Genomic DNA, 19,268 nt, shown 5'->3' on the forward strand with positions numbered 1-19,268 from the left:
CTCTTTTTTTTACCACACGAAGGCTCTTCCGCCTCCTAAAAGCAGAGCCTCCTTCTGGGACCTGCGGCCGCCTCTCCAACAGGACGCTGCCGCCTGGCAGAGGAAAGAGGGGCCCTGCCAGATGGCTTGGACTACATCTCCCAGAAGGCCCACCCCCAGAAAGGCGAGTTACCAAGGATGATGGGAGTTGTGATTAAAAAATAATAATCTTGAGGGGCTAAAAGACGTCTCCGTCCCGGTTTGTGGATTACCCTTCTTTTTAAATCCACAGCCCTCTCCTTTTTCCTTCGCAATTAATTTACATTTCTTTTTTTTTGTTTCACTTCTAGATCCTGAACTACCACACGTGTCCCTAGAGCTACACGGATGTAGGTACTTTAAAAAGCAAAGAGTCACACAATGCCCCTAACTTCCGGTTCCTCTTTGGACAGGCGCCGGCTTTAAGTGGGTGGAGACCTGATGGCCAAATGACGGCCGCCACTACGTATTGACCTCACGTCTTTTCCGTTCTCTTCCCATTCCAGGAAGAGAACCGGAAGTGTCGCTATGGTTTCACAAAGACGGGAGGGCGCACGCTTGTGACGGTCCCCCTTCGGGCCGCCCAGAGCGTTCATTCCCCTCAGACGTCACTTCCGTCGCCGGCGCCGTCGGGCCACCCCTTCCCGTCAGCGGCCCGGCAGCTCGTGTGTCTGCGGGGGGAACGAGCGAGCGGCGTCCGGAGGCCCAAGTCGAGGCAGCGCCGTGCGGCCTACTCCCTTCCCCGGGTCCCTCCTGCCGGTCTCGTCCTTCCTTCCCCTCGGCGCGACTCCACTCAGGCCTCGGCTTCTCCCTCCCCACCCGCTGCCATGGCGATGAGACAGACTCCGCTGACCTGCTCCGGCCACACTCGGCCCGTGGTGGACTTGGCCTTCAGCGGCATCACGCCTTACGGCTACTTCCTCATCAGTGCCTGCAAGGGTGAGACGGGAGGGCTGTTGGCTTCGGGCCGGGTCGAGGGATGTGATTAAGCTCCACACCCCGGCTGACTGCAATTATGTTCTACGCAAATCTTTTCCCCCAAATTGTTTTAAACGTCCTCCCCCCCCCAAATTCCCATGTTTTACTGATTGTTGGTTCTGTATAATAAATATTCAGTATCATAATAGTTATATAATAGTAAGTATAAAGCCCTAAACGGCTTGGGCCCTGGATACCTGAAGGACCGCCTCCTTCCATATGAGCCTACCCGGCAGTTAAGATCTAGCCAGGGGGCCCTTTTGAAAGAGCCGTCCCTTAAGGAGGTAAGAGGGACGGCTTGCAGACAAAGGGCCTTTTCGGCAGCTGCCCCCAGACTGTGGAATGCCCTCCCGACTGAGATTTGTCTGGCGCCGACGCTGATGACATTTCGGCGCCAGGTCAAAACCTTCCTGTTCCAGAAGGCTTTTAATTGAAGTAACATCAACTCTGGGTCCTGATGGCAATTTTAATTGTATTTTAATCATTTTATCTTTTATTGTATTTTAATTGAATTTTAATTGTAAGCTGCCCAGAGACCTTTGGCTAGAGTGAGCATAATATAAGTTAAATAAATAAATGAATAGATGCCCATTGTTTTATAGTGGGTAGAGTGAAGGACTAGGATTTGGGAGACCTGGTTCGTATCTCTCCTTGGTCACGGATTCCACTGGATGAGATGGGACCGGTAAAACTCACTCCTTAAACATCTCATATACTGTACTTTAGAAGCACTATTGGGTTAAGAATAAGCCAGTTCTCACCTGATAGCACGTAACACACATGCATACTGTGTATATAATAATAACACTAATAACCACCATCTTCAAACTGCAGAGTTGGAGGGGACCCTATGGATCATCAAGGCCAGCCCCTGCCAAAGAGGCCCAGTGAGGAATCAAACTCCCAACCTCTAACTCTGCAACCAGAGACCTAAACTACTGAGCTATCCAGCAGTTCATATGAACCTGTGGCTAGTTATTAGAATTTGCATCAGAAGTGGATTATGGAAGGCCGTACTGTGAAAATGGACTAACCCTTAAGGTGCCGTAGATCTATTGAGCAAAATCCAATGAAATGAAACAAAACAAGGCAAAAATATATGGCAAAGACTATTGTATTTTAATTCAGGCATTTGTTTTTTTCCTTTGGTTTTTGCCACATATGCTTGCAGAGATTAACATGACTACCTCTTCTAAAACTACAGATTAGTTAATCGTCACCATACATTGATGATGATTAACGTGCGTTTATAGAAACTAGTCATCCAAATATCTCACATACTTTGAAAACCCTATTGAGATTGCCATAAGTCATATGTGACTTAATGGCATATAACAATCTTCCATTTCTCTCCTACTACCTGTCTAATACAGAACTGCTTGTAAAAATACTTGTGTGGAACCTCTCCCTTATTTCCTCCAGGTCCTTCTTCAAACTCAAGTTTTGTAAGAAACTCTTGACCCAATACTGTGCTGTAACTAAGTGCAAATCTATGCAATTGTAATGATTAGTGTATTCTTTCAATATTTACTCTGCTTATATTTCCAATCTTCCTGGTGTTTTTTGTTTGTTTTCTAGATTACTGGTTCTTAAACTTAGGACCACATTTTCCTAGAGCCTTGACTAGAACAGCCAACAATCAGGGCTTATGGGAATTGCAGTCCAAGAACATATAAGGCCCAAAATTTTGGAACCTTTGTTCTAGATACTCTGCATCTTGGAGTAGGGACCTGTTAGTTTATGGGTTTTTTTTAAAAGAATATCATATACATATTTTACAGAACAGTGGAGTCCTGTGGCACCTTTAAGACTGAACAAGTTTACTAAAATGATTTTTCATTTCACATTGTGTGGAATACAGTGGTGCCTCGCATTACAACGTTAATTCATTCCAGCGAAATCGCTGTAGAACGAAACCATTGTAATGCGAAATTTAAAAGCCCATAGAAACGCATTAAAACCAGATTAATGTGTTCCTAAGGGCTTGAAACTCACTGTCCAGCGAAGATCCTCTATAGGGCAGCCATTTTCGCTGCCCGTGCAGCGAGGAGTCCATCCCAGAAAAGAGCGGGGAGCCATTTTTTTTACCTGGCGGCCATTTTGAAACAGCCAATCAGCTGTTTTAAAGTTGTCGTTTTGCGAGAATCGGTTCCTGAAGCAGGGAACCGATCATCGCAAAGCGAAATTCCCCCATTGAAACCATCGTAAAGCGATCGCTTTTGCGATCGCAAAAAGTTCGTCATAATGTGGTTTTGTCATTAAACAGGGCGCCCGTCTTGCGAGGCACAACTGTATAGCAATTCCAGTACATTTACAGTGACATTTTGTGAGTGGTGTTGTACTAGATACATTTAATTAAAAAAGATCCAGTGTTGTCTTAGTTTTTTCATCCATAACTAAGTGGTTGGTTATACAAATAACCAGGCATTTTATGATGTGTAGTCCATAGACCACAAGAAGAAACATAATGATTTGTTAATTGCTCAAGAAACTTTACCTCTTGAATAATTAATTCCAGGTTTCACTAATAGATCTTGGAAATTCTTGTAATGAACAGTTGGGTTTTTTAATCTGAATGAATAACCTCCTGTAGTATATGTGGAAGTTCTTAGAGGAATTTTACATCAACATCTGGTTTAGGTTGTTGGAAATGTTGCCTACTCATCTCTGTCTACCTCTTTCTCCTCACTAGATGGTAAACCTATGCTCCGCCAGGGTGACACAGGGGACTGGATTGGAACATTTCTTGGTCACAAGGGAGCAGTCTGGGGAGCTACGCTGAATAAGGATGCCACTAAAGCAGCTACAGCTGCTGCAGATTTCACTGCGTAAGTGAAACATCTCTAATCCTGAAACTCTCCACATGCTTCTTTTTCTGCATGCAGAATATATTTTGGGATATCTCAAGTTATCAATTTCAATTGTCTGAAAGAGCTCTTAAGCCTGGAATGTAGCTCGACTAGAATGTCATTCTGTGTTTTTGTTTCAGCAAAGTGTGGGACGGTGTTTCAGGGGATGAATTAATCACCTTGGCTCACAAGCACATTGTTAAATCTGTAGACTTCACTCAGGTAAGAAGGACACACAATATCTTGTTGTTTCTTTCCCATTTTTGTTTCTCAAGGGAGTATCATAACAATGATTTCTCATTCATAAATAAAAAAAACATTAGTTTCTAAAAATGGTGGTTGAATTATTTTAATGTAGGCAACCTTACCAAGATCATGTGGATGAAAATGACAGTACTGTACTTGTTTTCTCTTCTAGGACAGCAATTATCTATTGACAGGTGGACAAGATAAACTGTTGCGTATTTATGATTTAAGTAAGCCAGAAGCAGGTGAGTTTTGTTGTCCTGTTAATCACTGAAGTTGAATTATTATCCAAACCTATGTTTTTTTTTAGCTAGAAACATTAGTCGTAGGTATATCGATTGCCTTAGACTTTTGTAATTTAATGGCTGAAATCCTGTTGCTTAGCATAGTAAGTCACAACTAGGGTAGGCCCGTTGAATCAGTGGAACTGATGAAAGAGTTGACTCACCAAATCTTAACTGATTCAATAGGCCTAGTTTAGCTATATCTGTGAAGTTTCTCAATCATCCAGGTGAGGTTATCTGGAAGTAGAGTCATGGCAGCTGGACTTCTTTCTTATTAGGCTGAAATGTTTCGTTACTCATTCAAGTAGCTTCTTGAGTCTGAACTGACCAAAGAAGATACTTGGATGAGTAGTGAAACATTTCAACCTATTAAAGAAGTCCAGTTCCCATGAGTCAGCCTCCAGAAGGCCTATTCTAGCTGTGACTTACTGTGCTAAGGAGCAAGATTTCATCTGCTGTACTCTTCCTGTTTACTTTTGTGTCCACTGTTTTCCTGTTTTTGTTATGTCTGACGTTTAACAGAGTCCTGAAATACGGCAGAATTAAAACCCCTAGTGGACATGCTGCCTTTATTCGAACATAATGCTAAATTGTGGTTTAATGTTATACCCAACAATGCCACTGTATGCAGCAGTGATTTTAGTAGTAAGCTACTGTCACATAGAGAATTTGCTTTTGGTGCCGCTTGTCCTTGTTAATGTTTTTAATCTTATTGTTTCTTTATAGTTTATTAATATGTTTTTATTGTTGTAAAGCATCCAGATTTGTACATTGCAATAATGGGGCAGTATATAAATCGAATGAATGAATAAACAAACAAATAAACAAACATACTGTTTTAGTGTAATTCAGATATCATGATATACCATGTTTTATCACAGTGGAAGTGAGCATCAGGATAGCGTGCTCCTCTCCTACTTGGCTGTGAGTTGCTCCTCCAAACATCTTTGCTTCTGTCTTTAAAATTGCATCAGCCATAGTCCTACTTCACAACAAGCAGGAATGCTTTAAAATTCTAGCTTGCCAATAATGTGTTAGTGTACTGGTGCCCAGTGCCTGATGATTTGCTTTTTGCATCTGGATTGACTAAACAAACCCAAGTACCTCTGATCTGTGATTTGTTTTGCCTGATGTCCTAATATAGTGGGAGTTAGCATTCTTGCTTGTTTTCTGTCCCAGCAAGCCAAAGAAAGAAAGACAAGCTGTGAATTTTACTCTTGTTTCTCTGACTGCTAGTGGCAGAAACAAGCCAGAGTGCAGACTCTTGTTGAAATTGAAATAAAATGAGTCAGCAGAAGTGACTGGGCCACATGAACCAGGATGTTGATTCTAAAAAAATGTCAGTGTTCCTTGCGATCCTGTCATCATGCTGTGATAGCAGGATAATTATGTTTAAACCTGCAGCTGTATTGATCTTGACCATGTTTTGGCTTTTGTTTGAAAAAAGCCAAAACATGGGTTATGGGATGTACTTTTTTCCAACACGATGTGATTCAGATCATTTGATGGGCTCAAACAAAATGACAGGCTGCTGTTAACCAAAAGGAGAAGTTAAAGCTCTAATTTCTTTTAAGGCGGAGAAGGTCTCTGCTTGAAAATCTGAGGTTTGCTCTCATTCATTCCCATCAAGATGAACCATGGTTATTCATATTATCTATGCAAGCTAATTTTGTCTGTTTTAATAAACAGTACTGTTTCTTTTAGCTTTGAGGTTAGATTAAAAATAATCTCTTTTTAAATAAACATTAAGACTATGTACAAATGGCGGTGTATGTATCTTCTGCTAAACTGTTTGCAGTTGTACTTTACAGATGCATGCAGGGAAAACATCTTAAAATTTTTGTTGGTATCATATCATAGTACACATTCTTAGATATTGTAAGTGCAGAGCATATAATATGTGTTCAGTATTTGTATTGCCATAGAACTATTTTCTTTTATTTGTAAATGAGAAGTGTTAAGAAAGCAGCTTTGTTGAGGCATAAGAATGGAATTGTGGCTTAATTATTATCTCTGCTTTTTAGAACCTCAGATAGTCAGTGGCCACACATCTGGTATTAAAAAGGCTCTGTGGAGTAGTGATGACACACAGATCCTTTCAGCAGATGACAAAACTGTCAGGTAAGAAAATGAAAAACAATATTTCTTTGTCTCATGTTGCTGGTTACACTTTTAGCTTCATTGCGTAGTTTCTTTTAAATGTTAGTATATAATTCTAGCATTTTCAGTTGATGTGTTTTGTCATGAAGGTGAATATCTTCTAGCATAATTTTATGTGTCACAGGACAATAGGTTTCAAGTTTTGTTTTTATCGGGTTCTTACGGTCCATGAGCTGGAAACAGGAGGTAAACTGTCGCTAAGAGGTGAGGGCCATGTAACTGGGTACTTAAAAATAAGCAACAAAATTCCCCCTAAGTAACTCATGCTGAGATAGGAATGCATGTTCAGTATCAGAACTTAGTTTTTACACACTCACATGCTCACTTGCTTGCTCTGGTTCTCTAAACTAGATTCCTGCTCTTTCCCCAAAATCTGTTTCAGAGGTATGTTTTTGGACTGCATCTCCCAGAAAGTTCTGCATTCTTGTGTGGGTTTCAACGATTATATATCATAACTTCATATAGACTGTCGGGATCTGCCACATAAATACACCCAGTTTCACTTTTTTGTTGATTTTGTGGTGTCACTACCAAAGTTCATAATATATGTCTCCTACTTCTCTTCTTGTGCCTTCTGGGGTGGATGTGTGCAAATAATTTGCCAGAGAATTCTGGTGGCAGTATGTAACCTTGCATCACATATTATAGGCATTTGCATGTCTTCCTGCATTGAGCAAGAGGTTCTTACCCTGAGTAGGGGGTTGGACTCATTTGCAATAATGGTTTTTGTCTTGGAGGTACAATAATACAAAAACACCAGCACAGACACAGTTTGGTAGGAATCTCATAAAAGGGCACATTATAAAATGAATTCCTATCTTATTTGCACATGAACAAATTTAGGAGCCAGTGCACAACCTAACACAATGCATAATAGTTTATTTAGATTGTGAGTGTAAATGTGATCCTAGGGCTACTCTTGCCTTTCACAGATAGTTAAGACTTACAGGAAAATATATTTAATGATAAATTTTGACAAGCATCAGTGGAATTGGGTTGATGGCTACAGGGTGCTTGTCTTGGCTTGAAAGATTAGAAAATGTTACCAATGTATACGTGCTGCGATAACATGTTTAGTTGCATGTTTCCTTTCCTCTCCCATTATCTTCAAAATTTAATTACCTATCAAAATGTGTCCTTGGGCTGAAAACCGGATGTAAATTGTTCCCCTGTCTCTGAAAAAAGGAGGCCCAGAGTTTTCTACCTGAAAATAATTTGACATTCGGCAACTTTCAAGAGATGAATAATACTTAATAAGTGCAACCTTAGTATTTATAGAGTGTGTGCCAGGATGAGCTGCAACAAGAATTCCAGGGCTTCTTTTTTGATATAAAGAAATCACATAGTCATGTTGCAAACATTTTGGGGAGATTGTTGTGGGTTTTTCAGACTCTTTCACCGTGTTCCGAAGGTTGTTCTTCCTGACGTTTCACCGGTCTTTGTGGCCGGCATCTTCAGAGGACAACCTTTGGAACATGGCCAAAGAGCCCGAAAAACCCTCAACAACCATCAGATCCCGGCTGTGAAAGCCTTTGAGAATATATTTTGGGGAGGAATTGTGATGGCAGTGCAGAGGAGCACTGAATGAGAAGAAATTTATCTGTTGATGTCACAATTCTGATAAGTTTCATGTCTCTCTATTGTAGACTTTGGGACAGAAATACCTGGACAGAAGTGAAGGCGATAAACGTTGCCATGTCTGTGAGCAGCATGGAATATTTCCCAGAAGGGGAGATAATAGTGATCACCTATGGGAGGACCATTGCATTTCATAGTGCAGAAACGTATGTCTCTTTGATTTGGTTTGGTTTTTTTTTTAAGAAGCAGCATGCAGAATTGGCAAGATGTGGAATAGTGTAAACGTGTGTGCGCGCCCCCATGTTAGATGAGATAAATATCCTTTTGTACTTGCACATGCTTTGTTAAAAATGTGAGGATGATGTATATCTAAAATACAACTGAAGCTGCAAGGGCTGTTGTTTTCGTAACTGTTTCCATATTTGGTTGCCCAGTTTACAATGCAGTGTGAACCATATACATATCACTTGGGTTTGTACACATTCAGTTGCAGGAGTTGCATGTTTGGTGCCTTCTAGATATTTTGGGTTATTAGCATGGCTCCAGTCAGCACTGGCAGTAGTCAAAGAAGATGGAAGTTTCTGTTGAAATCATGTGCAAGATGAGATTTGCAGCAGTCCCTGGTTATTTGAGTCATCAACATGTCATAGTGCAACTGGTTTAGGATATTGCATTAGGTTTTACAGTCTGAGAACATCAATTAGTTTTTATTCTATTCAGTTTTTTAAAACTCTGGTGTGGGTTTTCATTAGAATTTGTAAAACTGCATACAAAGCACACACACTGGCTGAAATCCCATGATAAGTCACTACTGGACTTATTACTGGAGTAAGCCCATTGAATTGGTGAAATTTATAGAGGAATTAACTTAGTAAATAGCAACTGATTCAGTAGGCCTGCTCTAGTTCTGACTAACTGGATTTCAGCCATTGTGTTTGAATGTATGCATGTGTACATGTTTCAGAATAAGTAGAGACCACTAAAAGCACATATGAAATTGAAGTTAACAAATTGAAGGTCTGGAGAAGTAAGTCTTACAGACTTGCCTGTTTGGCCTAATAGCTAAAGTTGTGAAGCAAAAGTATATTCTAAAATAGAATATGTAATTTTGAAGCTGTACCTTTTCTCTGTGTTGTTACACTTGATTTGAGTAACATAACTGTGCTTGTGCAGAAACCATTTGAAACAGTTTTAAGTTTGTATTTTTGTTTGTTTTTATAAGACATCCAAAATTTGTTCAGAAGACGTTATATTGAATACAGTTCTATTTCTTCTTTCCATGTTTTTATTTTGATGCGTACAGAGTTGTTACTTGCAATCTCTCTACTTAAAACTTTTCCTTTCCTTCTATAGCTTAGAACAGATCAAATCATTTGAGGCCCCTGCAACCATCAATTCAGCATCCCTTCACCCTGAGAAAGAGTATGTGGTGGCAGGTGGTGAAGACTTTAAACTTTATAAGTATGATTATAACACCGGTGAAGAACTAGGTATGTTTGTAGTGCATTCGAAAGGAATTCAGAGTATGCTTTGAATAGCTGTGTTTCTGTTGAAATATAAAATAACTTAAACAACATTCCCTCCAATTTTCAGCCCCGTTGGGCAAGGCTTCTCCCCCCCCCATTCTCATGTGACTGCACTCCCCCCCCCCTCCGTGCAGGGTTCCTTCACGACTGGAACCAAAGAGGCTGGAAACTATTGCTGCGGGTGCACAGAGGAGGAGGAGCCCTGCGTGGAGTTGTGCGTTACTTGCACAGCCACACAGAGGGAAAATTGTACTTAAAGCTTCAGGTTCCTTGGGATTGATAGGGTGAAAATGAAGTAATTTCCCAATTTGCTCACAAGCTAGCAGTATGTTTTTATCTGACTCAGGGTCAACTGGAGGTTTAATATAGCTAGCCATTTTGCAGTGTTTGTACATAGAATTAAATTTACAAACTTCATCATCTTAAAACAGTGAATGCTTCTCCCAAATCCTGTTAGAACAGCAGACTTTTATATGATTAATGCATCATAGGAAAAATGAAAAAATATTAACTTAAGTGAAATAGCTCTCAATTAAGTAAATCACATTAACAATATTACCTCAACTAAAGCATAAGCAAATAAAAGGCACATCAGCATAAGTTTATAATGTAGAAAAAGAATCTTAACCCAATCCCCAGCAGAATCTCTCTTCTCTACGGGTGCTCCTTACCTAGCCATTGTCTTGGATTTTAAGTTATACTGTTTTATCAGTCCTTACCACCTTGTGAACTGTCAACAGTTTTTTACTGTGCTAGTAAATTACTGAGCTGTGTATATGGTTTATCTAGAATAATAAAATGATGGTTCAGATTAGATATGGGGATATTTGTATTCGTATATGATTACGAATGCCCGAGCACAGGTGGCAATAGCGAGGGTCCAGCCCCATGGGGCTGGACGGTCCACTCACAATTCCGATGCTGCAGAGGCTCCATAGAGCCTTCCAATGTCTCCGGAGATTACGATCTGTGAGCCGCTCTTCGACCTGGCAGAGAGGCTTGTCATCCAGTGGCGAGCAGATCACGATCTCCGGAGGCATTGGAAAGCTCCATGGAGGTTGTGGCAGCAGCGGAATTGTGAGTGGACTGTCCAGCCTCATGGGGATGGACCCTCGCTATTGCCACCTGTGCGGGGGTATTCATATTTGTATACAAATACCCCCATCTGTAGTTCAGATATTTTCTGTTGGTTTTACTGGGGTAGCAAACCATGGCCCTTGTAAAATATGAGGCAGGTAGCCCCTATGGCGGACAGTAAGCTTTGTTTTGACTAATTTGGCCTTGCACCTGTGAGATAAGAGAGATACAGTCTCTGTAAGTGAGCAAAGGAATACATGTACTGATCTGGCAATTTGTTCCATCGGTAAATGAAATGGCATCTTTTGGTCATATAGATGCATTACAACATTCCAAACAGTATAAGCTAGATACCGTATTTTTCTGTTTATAAGATGACCCAATGTATAAGACAACTCTCCCTTTTCTAACCCCCAAATTAGAAAATCTGCACGATCGCACCCCTTTGATCCTGGAGCCCTTGCACGGCTGCGTTACCCACTTCCTAAGCTGCACGAGGCAGGGGAAAGCGGCTGCTTTCCATGTATAAAATGACTGTCTTTTTTTGGTCTTAATTATTTAAGTAAAAAGTGTCGTTTTATACATGGAAAAACACGGTAGTTTTATACAGGTTCAATATTATGGCCTATGCATGACTTACAATTAGACACAAGTACAAGTGGATATAATGAGGGTCCTGGGGCCGGACTGTCCACTCACCTTCCGCTGTTGCCATGAGCTCCTTATTCCCTTCCTATCGCTCCGGAGCTTGCGGTCTGCAAGCCACTCCTGGCAGGAGGACGAGCCTTTCTGCAAGGTCGAAGAGTGGCTGGATCCTCCTTATGTCCACCTGTGTGGGGGTATTTGTATATGAATACGAATACCCCCATCTCTACTTACAATCTTGACAACACACACCTTTTCTCCAGTGATTCCTTTGGAAATTATGGGATGAAGAAGATGCACACTGGGGAAGGGAGGGCAGTAGAATAATCTAAAATGGCTGCTACTAGATTTTTAGTTTTTACAATGTGTATTGGGCTGAAATCGTCACTTGCAACAGTAGGTGGTAGGAAAAATCTACCTAAGTCACAGAGACACTCTTGGGATATCCAGCACTAAGAAAGGAAAATGCAGAATAGGAACTAAAAAGAGTTTGAAGTGAGTTCTGTGTTCCAAGGCTGCCAATAAGAGTGGGTCTTGGTTCTGGAAAAGAAGATGGCTTTGGGTACAGCTTAAAACAGAATACATTACTCAGCACCTGTAGTGGTAACACAGTATCAACAGAACTACTGGTGGCTATAATCCCTAAGATGAGTGCGAGATTGTAAACTGAGAAGAGTTTTTGCCTTATGCTTTTTGTGCTACTTGTAGATAACTTCTCATAGTGGGACTTGGAAATCTGTGTGAAAATTTAGTGGAATTTTTTTTAATGTGCTGCATATTGTTTCATTTTTAATTTTTGCCCCTGCGATCGTGGCCAGCTTTTCCATAAGTAGCCTTTGAATCAGGAATACAGCAAAGCAAACAAGTCCCTAGACTTCTGTGGGGACTTGGAGAGGAGCCCGAGTTCCCATTGCTGGTGGCCGAATAATAGTACTGGTTTTAATAAAGGAACCTCTCTGAGGTTGGAACAGATTTGTTAGCTGCGCATCATTCCTGTAGATGTTTCCACATTTAAGTGTAAAGCATTTTCTGATGCCTGATGCCATATCTCACATCCTCACTTGCTTTCCAGTAGCAAGACCAGGCACAGAAGATCTATCCTTTTCATAATAGTGTAGCAGGGAGCTTTCGGTGTTAAAAAGATGGGGGCTGCTTGCTGGTTCTACAGCTTTGGGCAGCAGCTGTCATCTTCAAGACCCAACTACAGAATTGATTTCTTTATATGTCTATAAGGCTGTTAATATGTACAGTATTTATTTCTTGCCTGAAACTGATTGATGTATTGTATCTTCTTGCAGAATCATATAAGGGGCACTTTGGGCCCATTCACTGTGTCAGATTTAGCCCAGATGGAGAGTTGTATGCCAGCGGCTCTGAGGACGGAACTCTAAGACTGTGGCAGACAACAGTAGGGAAAACATATGGTCTCTGGAAATGTGTGATTCCTGGTAAGAACACGGCGCGTGTGTTGTGCTGGAACTGAAGCGCACTATCACTTATGTCTTTTTATAAACCATATTTATTATTTTTAAATTGTACTGAAAATATTTTTCATCACCTTTTAATGAAATGAAAACCGATAGAGTATCATTATACTTGAATGGATAAAGGTAGAGATGTCATTGATGCAGCTCTGGACAGTATCTCTTCTGACAGCAGATAAGGGCTAACATGGAAAGGTTCCTTCATGCAATAAATAAATCATCCTCTGTGCATATGAAACAGGGTTGTTGAGGATCTGTTCTCCTTGGCAACAGGTCTTTCTCTCTGTAAGGTGCAGAGTAATATTGTCATGTGGGCCTCTAGCTGTCATCTTGAGGGGAGGATACAGTCCAGACTATTTCAGATGGAGAACTCATTCAGCTTGGACTCTGAATAACCCTCATCCTATGCTACCTTGGTTGTCAGGCTCCTAAAAGTGAAGAGACAGGCACATTTTGCCCTCATCAGTCAGTTTACATGAAATAATAATAATAATAATAATAATAATAATAATAATAATAATAATAATAATAATAATAATAATAATAATAATAATAATAATAATAATAATAATAATAATAATAATAATAATAATTTATTGTCATTGTAAGTATATACACATACAACGAAATTCACAGACACCCAGAGACCAGACGCATGCACACACATTGGCTCTTAGCAATTGTATGAAGAAGTGGGTCACGGGGGCACATTTGGCAAATAGATAAAACTGAAGTGGAAAACCCCTTGTGAGTCACAGCACTCTTTGCACACTCTGCAGTCAGGATATCTGATGCTTGCTGTTTCAAGTTATGAAATGAGGACTTTCTTTTTGTTTTTCCTTTGTAGAGGAAGAAGGTGTTGAGCTGGCTAAAGCCAAGGTCAGCCTTCCAGGAACCACAGAAGAAGAACTAGGTAATTAAATGATAGCTCCCATGAAATCTGGCCAGAACAAGTAATAACTTTGGATTCTCCGCAAACTGACCTGTGCATTGTAGTCGTTCGGTATGAACAATCATGCAGTATTGAGTAATTACTCTACTGTAGCATTGAAGCCACCACAATAGCCTGTTGAAGAGAAGTTGTAGGGACATCCATTTTGTAGAGTGAGTGGTAGGAAAGTGGTGAGGTCCTTGTGCCTTTAAGGGCTGGGAAAAAGAACTAAGAGCCACCACAAGAAAGTTTCTTTCCAGTTCAATGCAAATTGGGCCAGTTGGACTTTGGATGTACTTTTGTGGCTAGCCAAGAACTAAGATCAAGTTGCAATTAGAATGTGCCCAAGGGAACTAACTATTCGTAATAGGCTCAGAGTGGAATGTGTGGATGAAATTGATACTTTCTTTTAAGTAACTTTTGCTAATGATCCTGTGTTGGTGTTCTCTCTCTCTCTCTCTCTCTCTCTCTCTCTCTCTTTTTTGCAACTTGGCAGAAGACCTTGGTTCTGAAAATTCAGATCCCCTCTACAGCACAACACCTGAAGTTAAGGCTTGAACATCACAGCTCTTAATGAAAACACATGGACATTCTGAGACTAAATCAAGAAAGCAGCAGTATGCAGCAGCCTCCCAGGGTGCACACTCTACCTACGGCAAAGATGAGAATTGATGAGATTGCTTTGGAACTGGTTGTCTGCGAAGAGAGTTGAGAGTATGGAATGCGATGAGCAGTAATGTTTTTTGCTGTCTCCTAGCACCACTGCCTGTTGTATGTCTGAATGTAATGTGGCAGCTGAAACCCAGTTTCTTCAGCTTTGGTTAACCCATGATAGTGTTTATTATTGAGGAGAAATGTAATGGCCTCTAGTAAAGTTTCTCTGAAAGTCAAAAGAGTTGGCAAAAAAGATGAGATTGTGTGGCAGAACAACTGACTTGGTTTTTCTTTTTTCTTTTGTTGTACGTTGCTTCTAAATATCTGTTTCTGAACATCTGAATAAAATGCCTCTCTACAACTGTGTTCCTAGGGCATCTCGTCAAATGTAGAAGCTTCAACCATCTGTTTCTTAACAGCATTGGAGCATCTTGAGATTTCAGTAAAGAAAAAGGGTAGAGATATTTTTTTTTTGCAGTATCTTGCTGCTTGAGGCTTATATCTCCTCGATATAAATGTGTATTCCAATGTCTCTCTAAAACAGTGGTTCCCAACCCTGGGTCCCCAGATGTTCTTGGACTACAACTGTAAGAAAATCCTGGCCAGCAGAGTTAGTGATAAAGGCTTTGGGGAGTTTTTGTCCAAGAAAATCTGGCGAACTAAGGTTGGGAACCACTGCTAAAACAACAGTGCAGGATGCATGTGTTAGCAGCTGTCATAATCCACACATCACTGGTGAAAAGTATTCATATAACCTCTGAATCTCATTCTGCAAAACACGTAGGTATTTTTGCATAATGTTCCATTTTAATTTCTGCAAAAAGTATCAGCTAAACCTTTCTATAAATCAGAAACGGTTCATTCTTTTTTACAGGTTTTTTTGTGTGTGTCAGATTATTCACACAGCATATGGAAATGAATTGCCGGTTTAAGGGTTCATCTGTGTTACCAAGAATAAATATAAAATGTGCCACCAGTATTTCTGGTAACAACATTGACCAGTTGTGGCCTTCCATGTGCCTGAAGTTGTATTCTTCAGGAATATCAGCTTGATCTTTTTAAACATATTAATGCCTTTTCTCTTTTCCCCCCTCAACTTTCACACTACAGTGGATGAATACAAATATGGCCACCTGCTACACATTCAGCTGTATATGTGGTGGATATTAAAGAATTTCATACTTCAATAGAGAAAGGGGTTCTCAATAAAATACTGTTCACTTATACTGGTTTTCTAATGTGTTGAAATATCCAGAGAGAAACCATCACTGAATATATTTTGATACAAATGCATATATTGTGCTATTGTGATGTGGAACTATCTTACATTTAGCAGTGTATTATATTTTTAGAGTGTGAGTTTTTGTCAGCACATGCCCTCTCCGCACATTCTATAGTCTTATGCAGCTGGGAGATGACAGTGCAGTGGGTTGCGAATTACAGGCATGGGATTTTTGAATTTCTTTGGATTACAGATTCCATACCACCATAGTCTGGGAGTTCTACCTGACAAATCCACACATAGAGACTTAAATATGGCCTGACAGATCCACACCTACAGACACTTAAACTTGGATAAAAGGCCTAGCTGGGAAGGCTTTGAAGCACTCTAGCTTCCTGTGTAGAAAGGAAGCTGTCCCACTGCTAGCTGAATGGAGAATTATGGGATTTGTAGTCCCAAAAGTCCCATACATAATAGAGATAATATTACAAGGTAAGGCACACAAAGTATTTTGTGGCTGAACACCAATGAGTGCTATTTGACAACAATGTGGGCTGTTGCCCACTTCATCAGGTAGAGTGGCTGGTGATGTTTTATGTACATTGTAGGTTTAGTAGAAGAACAATGAAGGGAAATGAATATGTGAAGGATACGAGTAGTGGCTGTGAGTGGTTCTTTAGCAGTTGTTGGAAGGTAGTATGCAGTTGTAGGTCTGAGGTTTCCAAATAATCATTTTATCTGTAGTGAGGTCAAGAGAAGTACTCAGCAGATCTGAGGAACTAAACATGTGGGTGCTGTCTGTATCATTGGCTCTTGCAGCTATCAGTGCAAGTGTGTTTGTGTGAAAGGAACTGAGAAAGATTTTAAAATGCATGCATAACTTCCTTGGTGCATTAGCTGGCTTTCAAAGGCTGTTCTAATTGGAATATTCTTTATGCCTTAGCTAGCCAACCTCATGACAAGAGAAAACACCTAGCATGTTAAGGAACATTGTATGCTATTTATCCTTACTATGCAGATAAATAAGGCTGCCAGAAACAGGTAATACATGCAGAGCTGCGGCAAATAAAATACATGCAGAAAGAGACATACATGTTTATGGGACATAGAACCTCAGATGTCTAGGAGCTGATGGCCGTAAGGAAAAGAGAAATGGAGGCTCTTCAACAGATTTAGGGTTTGCACAAAAGACTACAATCATACCCACAAAGGAGAAAAGCAATAGGTCTGTGATGCTTTGGTAGGCCAAATGACAACCAAAATGCATAATCCTGGGAGTTGCTCCATGTGGTTCCTCACTGGAAGTGCCTGGCTGCAAACATGTAAGCAAGCAAACCAGTTCCTTGAGGTGATACCCTTTAGGTTAACGCTGAATATTTTTGAGGAAACCAAAAATCATGCTTGTCAGCATTAAAAATACTGTACTACAAAACTCGGCCTGCTTTGTACATCTGTGTGTGCCTTTAACAAAACATGTGCAAGTTGCTTTCTAATGGCTTACCCAAATGAATAAAGATGCAGTGGTAGGCATCAGTTTAATTGATGGCAATGTTATCATATTTACATTCTGCTTTTTGTCCAGGGAAATCCTGTAGCGTGTATGATTCCACCATAATCTCCCCACAGACTCGAGACGTCGGTTCAGCTGGGGGAATGTGACTGGGCCAAGTTCCTCGAGTGAGCTTCCTGGTGGAATTAGTAGGATTGAATTTGGGGTGGCCTAACCCAGTAATTTAATTACTTTGCCACACTAGCATTCTGTTTACAATGGGGAATCACATTTTCTGTTTACATACGGGATGTGTGGAGGAGTTGCAAGGTTAATACACACATACTTGGGCAAAAGAACTTTGCAGTAAATTATCTAGGTCTGTTGTAATTTGAGGCCCTTAATACTTTCAGCATGACCTCATGAACAGCTGTCATCTACCACCCATACTCTACATTAAATTTACTGCACCATTAGACCTTGGACCAATCACTATAACCTACCTCACATGGGTATTATAAGGCTACCACCCTTAAATTTTTTTTAATCGCCTATATGTCTAACTAGCATTTCCTGAGATGATCGTATTGGAGTTGGGATTTGGGTAAGAAAAGTGAAAATCAACAAAAATTATTTGTGTCTTAAGAAAGATAAACATGGCAACCAAACATTATTGTACAGTGAAAATGTTGCAAGATGAGCAAAAACAACAGAATCTTGTTCCAACTTAACCTAAAATAGTTAGGCTGGAATCCTGCATATATATACTCGAAAGCAATTCCAGTTGATTGATGTCAGTGGTGCTTACATCCCATAAATTTATAAGAAATACGGTGTCGTGGCCTCTGCTGGCAGTAAAATCCTATGTGTATTTACCCAGGTCCAGTTTCATGGCTGACTACACAAGTTAATTCCATAGGATTGCAAACAGAAGCAGCTAATGGCAATTTTAATTCTTCCTGGAAACTGGACAGCATTGTAGCCAGCCTGATTTCGGGCACAGCAGATGGAAATGATGCTGTTTTGCATCCAAACCCGGCTCTGAGATACTGCAGCCAAACTACTTCCCCTTCTTGCAGTTTCACCCTCATTTATTTCACCTTAATTGGCCTGTTGTAACAATCTAATTTTCATTTCTCATGGGACCAAAGTATTCTAGCTTTCTGCACTGTTTTTTTCTTTTATGTTTTCTTGGTCTTCGGTTGTTTTAGTATTTCTCCATTGGTCAATTTCAATTTCCTGAATCAAGAAATTTTGATTATTCTGCAATAAATCCATGTTTCCAATGCCTTTTTAAAAAAAGCAGTTGCTGCTTTTGAAGTCCAGGATTGCGTATCATACAATGCAGGACACTCTACCAGTGATTCTCAAAGCCAGTTTTAAATGTTTGTTGCCTACTATCTTCTCCATTCTAGAGAAACTGCTCTGTGTCATCCCTATTAGAACTTTTCCTGCACAGGGATGATCCAACTCTTCATGTAACCAAATTCCAGAGTATTTATCTCTGCCCACACACTCCGCATTTCCATTTTAGATCTTTAACTGCATTTCTGGGGCCGCCTCCTTACTATCACAAACTTTGTTTTCTTAACATTAATTTTCAGAGCCTCCTCCATGACTTTAGTGAGCAAGATCCCCAGGCCTTTGCGAATTTACTCAAAGGTAAACCCTATTACGTTTAGCCCTGGGGAGGGATGTGCAACCACGTCTTTTTTGGGATTTACTTTTAGCCCCATTTTTAACGACCCCGAAAACTTGTGTTGTTTCCCCCCCCCCCTTTAACTGCTTAACAGTGGTCAGTCATTACTACTGTGGAAGCAAGTGACTCTTTCTTCGGAGTTAATCATACCTTGGATCGGGGCCGTTTTAAAGCCGCTTTAAGTATCGACTTTGGCCGGAACGCTTCAGAAGCAAGAGCAATCAGCCTTTCTGGCTTTAAACACGATTTTTTTAACAAAAAAAGACCCAAGGTTTTCAAAGGGGCAGGATCCGGACGCTAGAACCAAGTAAGGTTTTATGTTATAAGCCATGCAAAAAAAAAAAAAGTACTGTATTATTATTATTTAATCGGTCCGTCAGACGAGCTGAACACGTGTATATCTTTCCAACGTGCAATCCTGCAATCTT

At 40.4% G+C, this 19,268-nt stretch overlaps 1 protein-coding gene across 1 annotated transcript; it reads left to right on the plus strand.

The window, feature by feature from the left end:
- Nucleotides 1-627: 627 nt before the first annotated feature.
- Nucleotides 628-14,796, plus strand: STRAP (serine/threonine kinase receptor associated protein). The gene is made up of 10 exons (XM_020808557.3): nt 628-957; nt 3,689-3,824; nt 3,986-4,067; nt 4,264-4,336; nt 6,400-6,496; nt 8,182-8,319; nt 9,467-9,603; nt 12,660-12,809; nt 13,693-13,758; nt 14,273-14,796. The coding sequence occupies exons 1-10, from the start codon at nt 846-848 to the stop codon at nt 14,332-14,334; spliced, it is 1,053 nt and encodes a 350-aa protein (XP_020664216.1). The 5' UTR covers nt 628-845; the 3' UTR covers nt 14,335-14,796.
- The last annotated feature ends 4,472 nt before the right edge of the window (nt 14,797-19,268 follow it).

This window comes from Pogona vitticeps, chromosome 5, assembly GCF_051106095.1.
Source record: "Pogona vitticeps strain Pit_001003342236 chromosome 5, PviZW2.1, whole genome shotgun sequence".
Lineage (NCBI taxonomy): Eukaryota > Metazoa > Chordata > Lepidosauria > Squamata > Agamidae > Pogona > Pogona vitticeps.

Coding starts and splice junctions, on each gene's coding strand:
- STRAP (XM_020808557.3), top strand. CDS start 846: ATGGCGATGAGACAGACTCCGCTGACCTGCTCCGGCCACACTCGGCCC. Junction 6,497..8,181: donor GCAGATGACAAAACTGTCAG/GTAAGAAAATGA, acceptor TCTCTATTGTAG/ACTTTGGGACAGAAATACCT. Junction 12,810..13,692: donor CTGGAAATGTGTGATTCCTG/GTAAGAACACGG, acceptor TTTCCTTTGTAG/AGGAAGAAGGTGTTGAGCTG.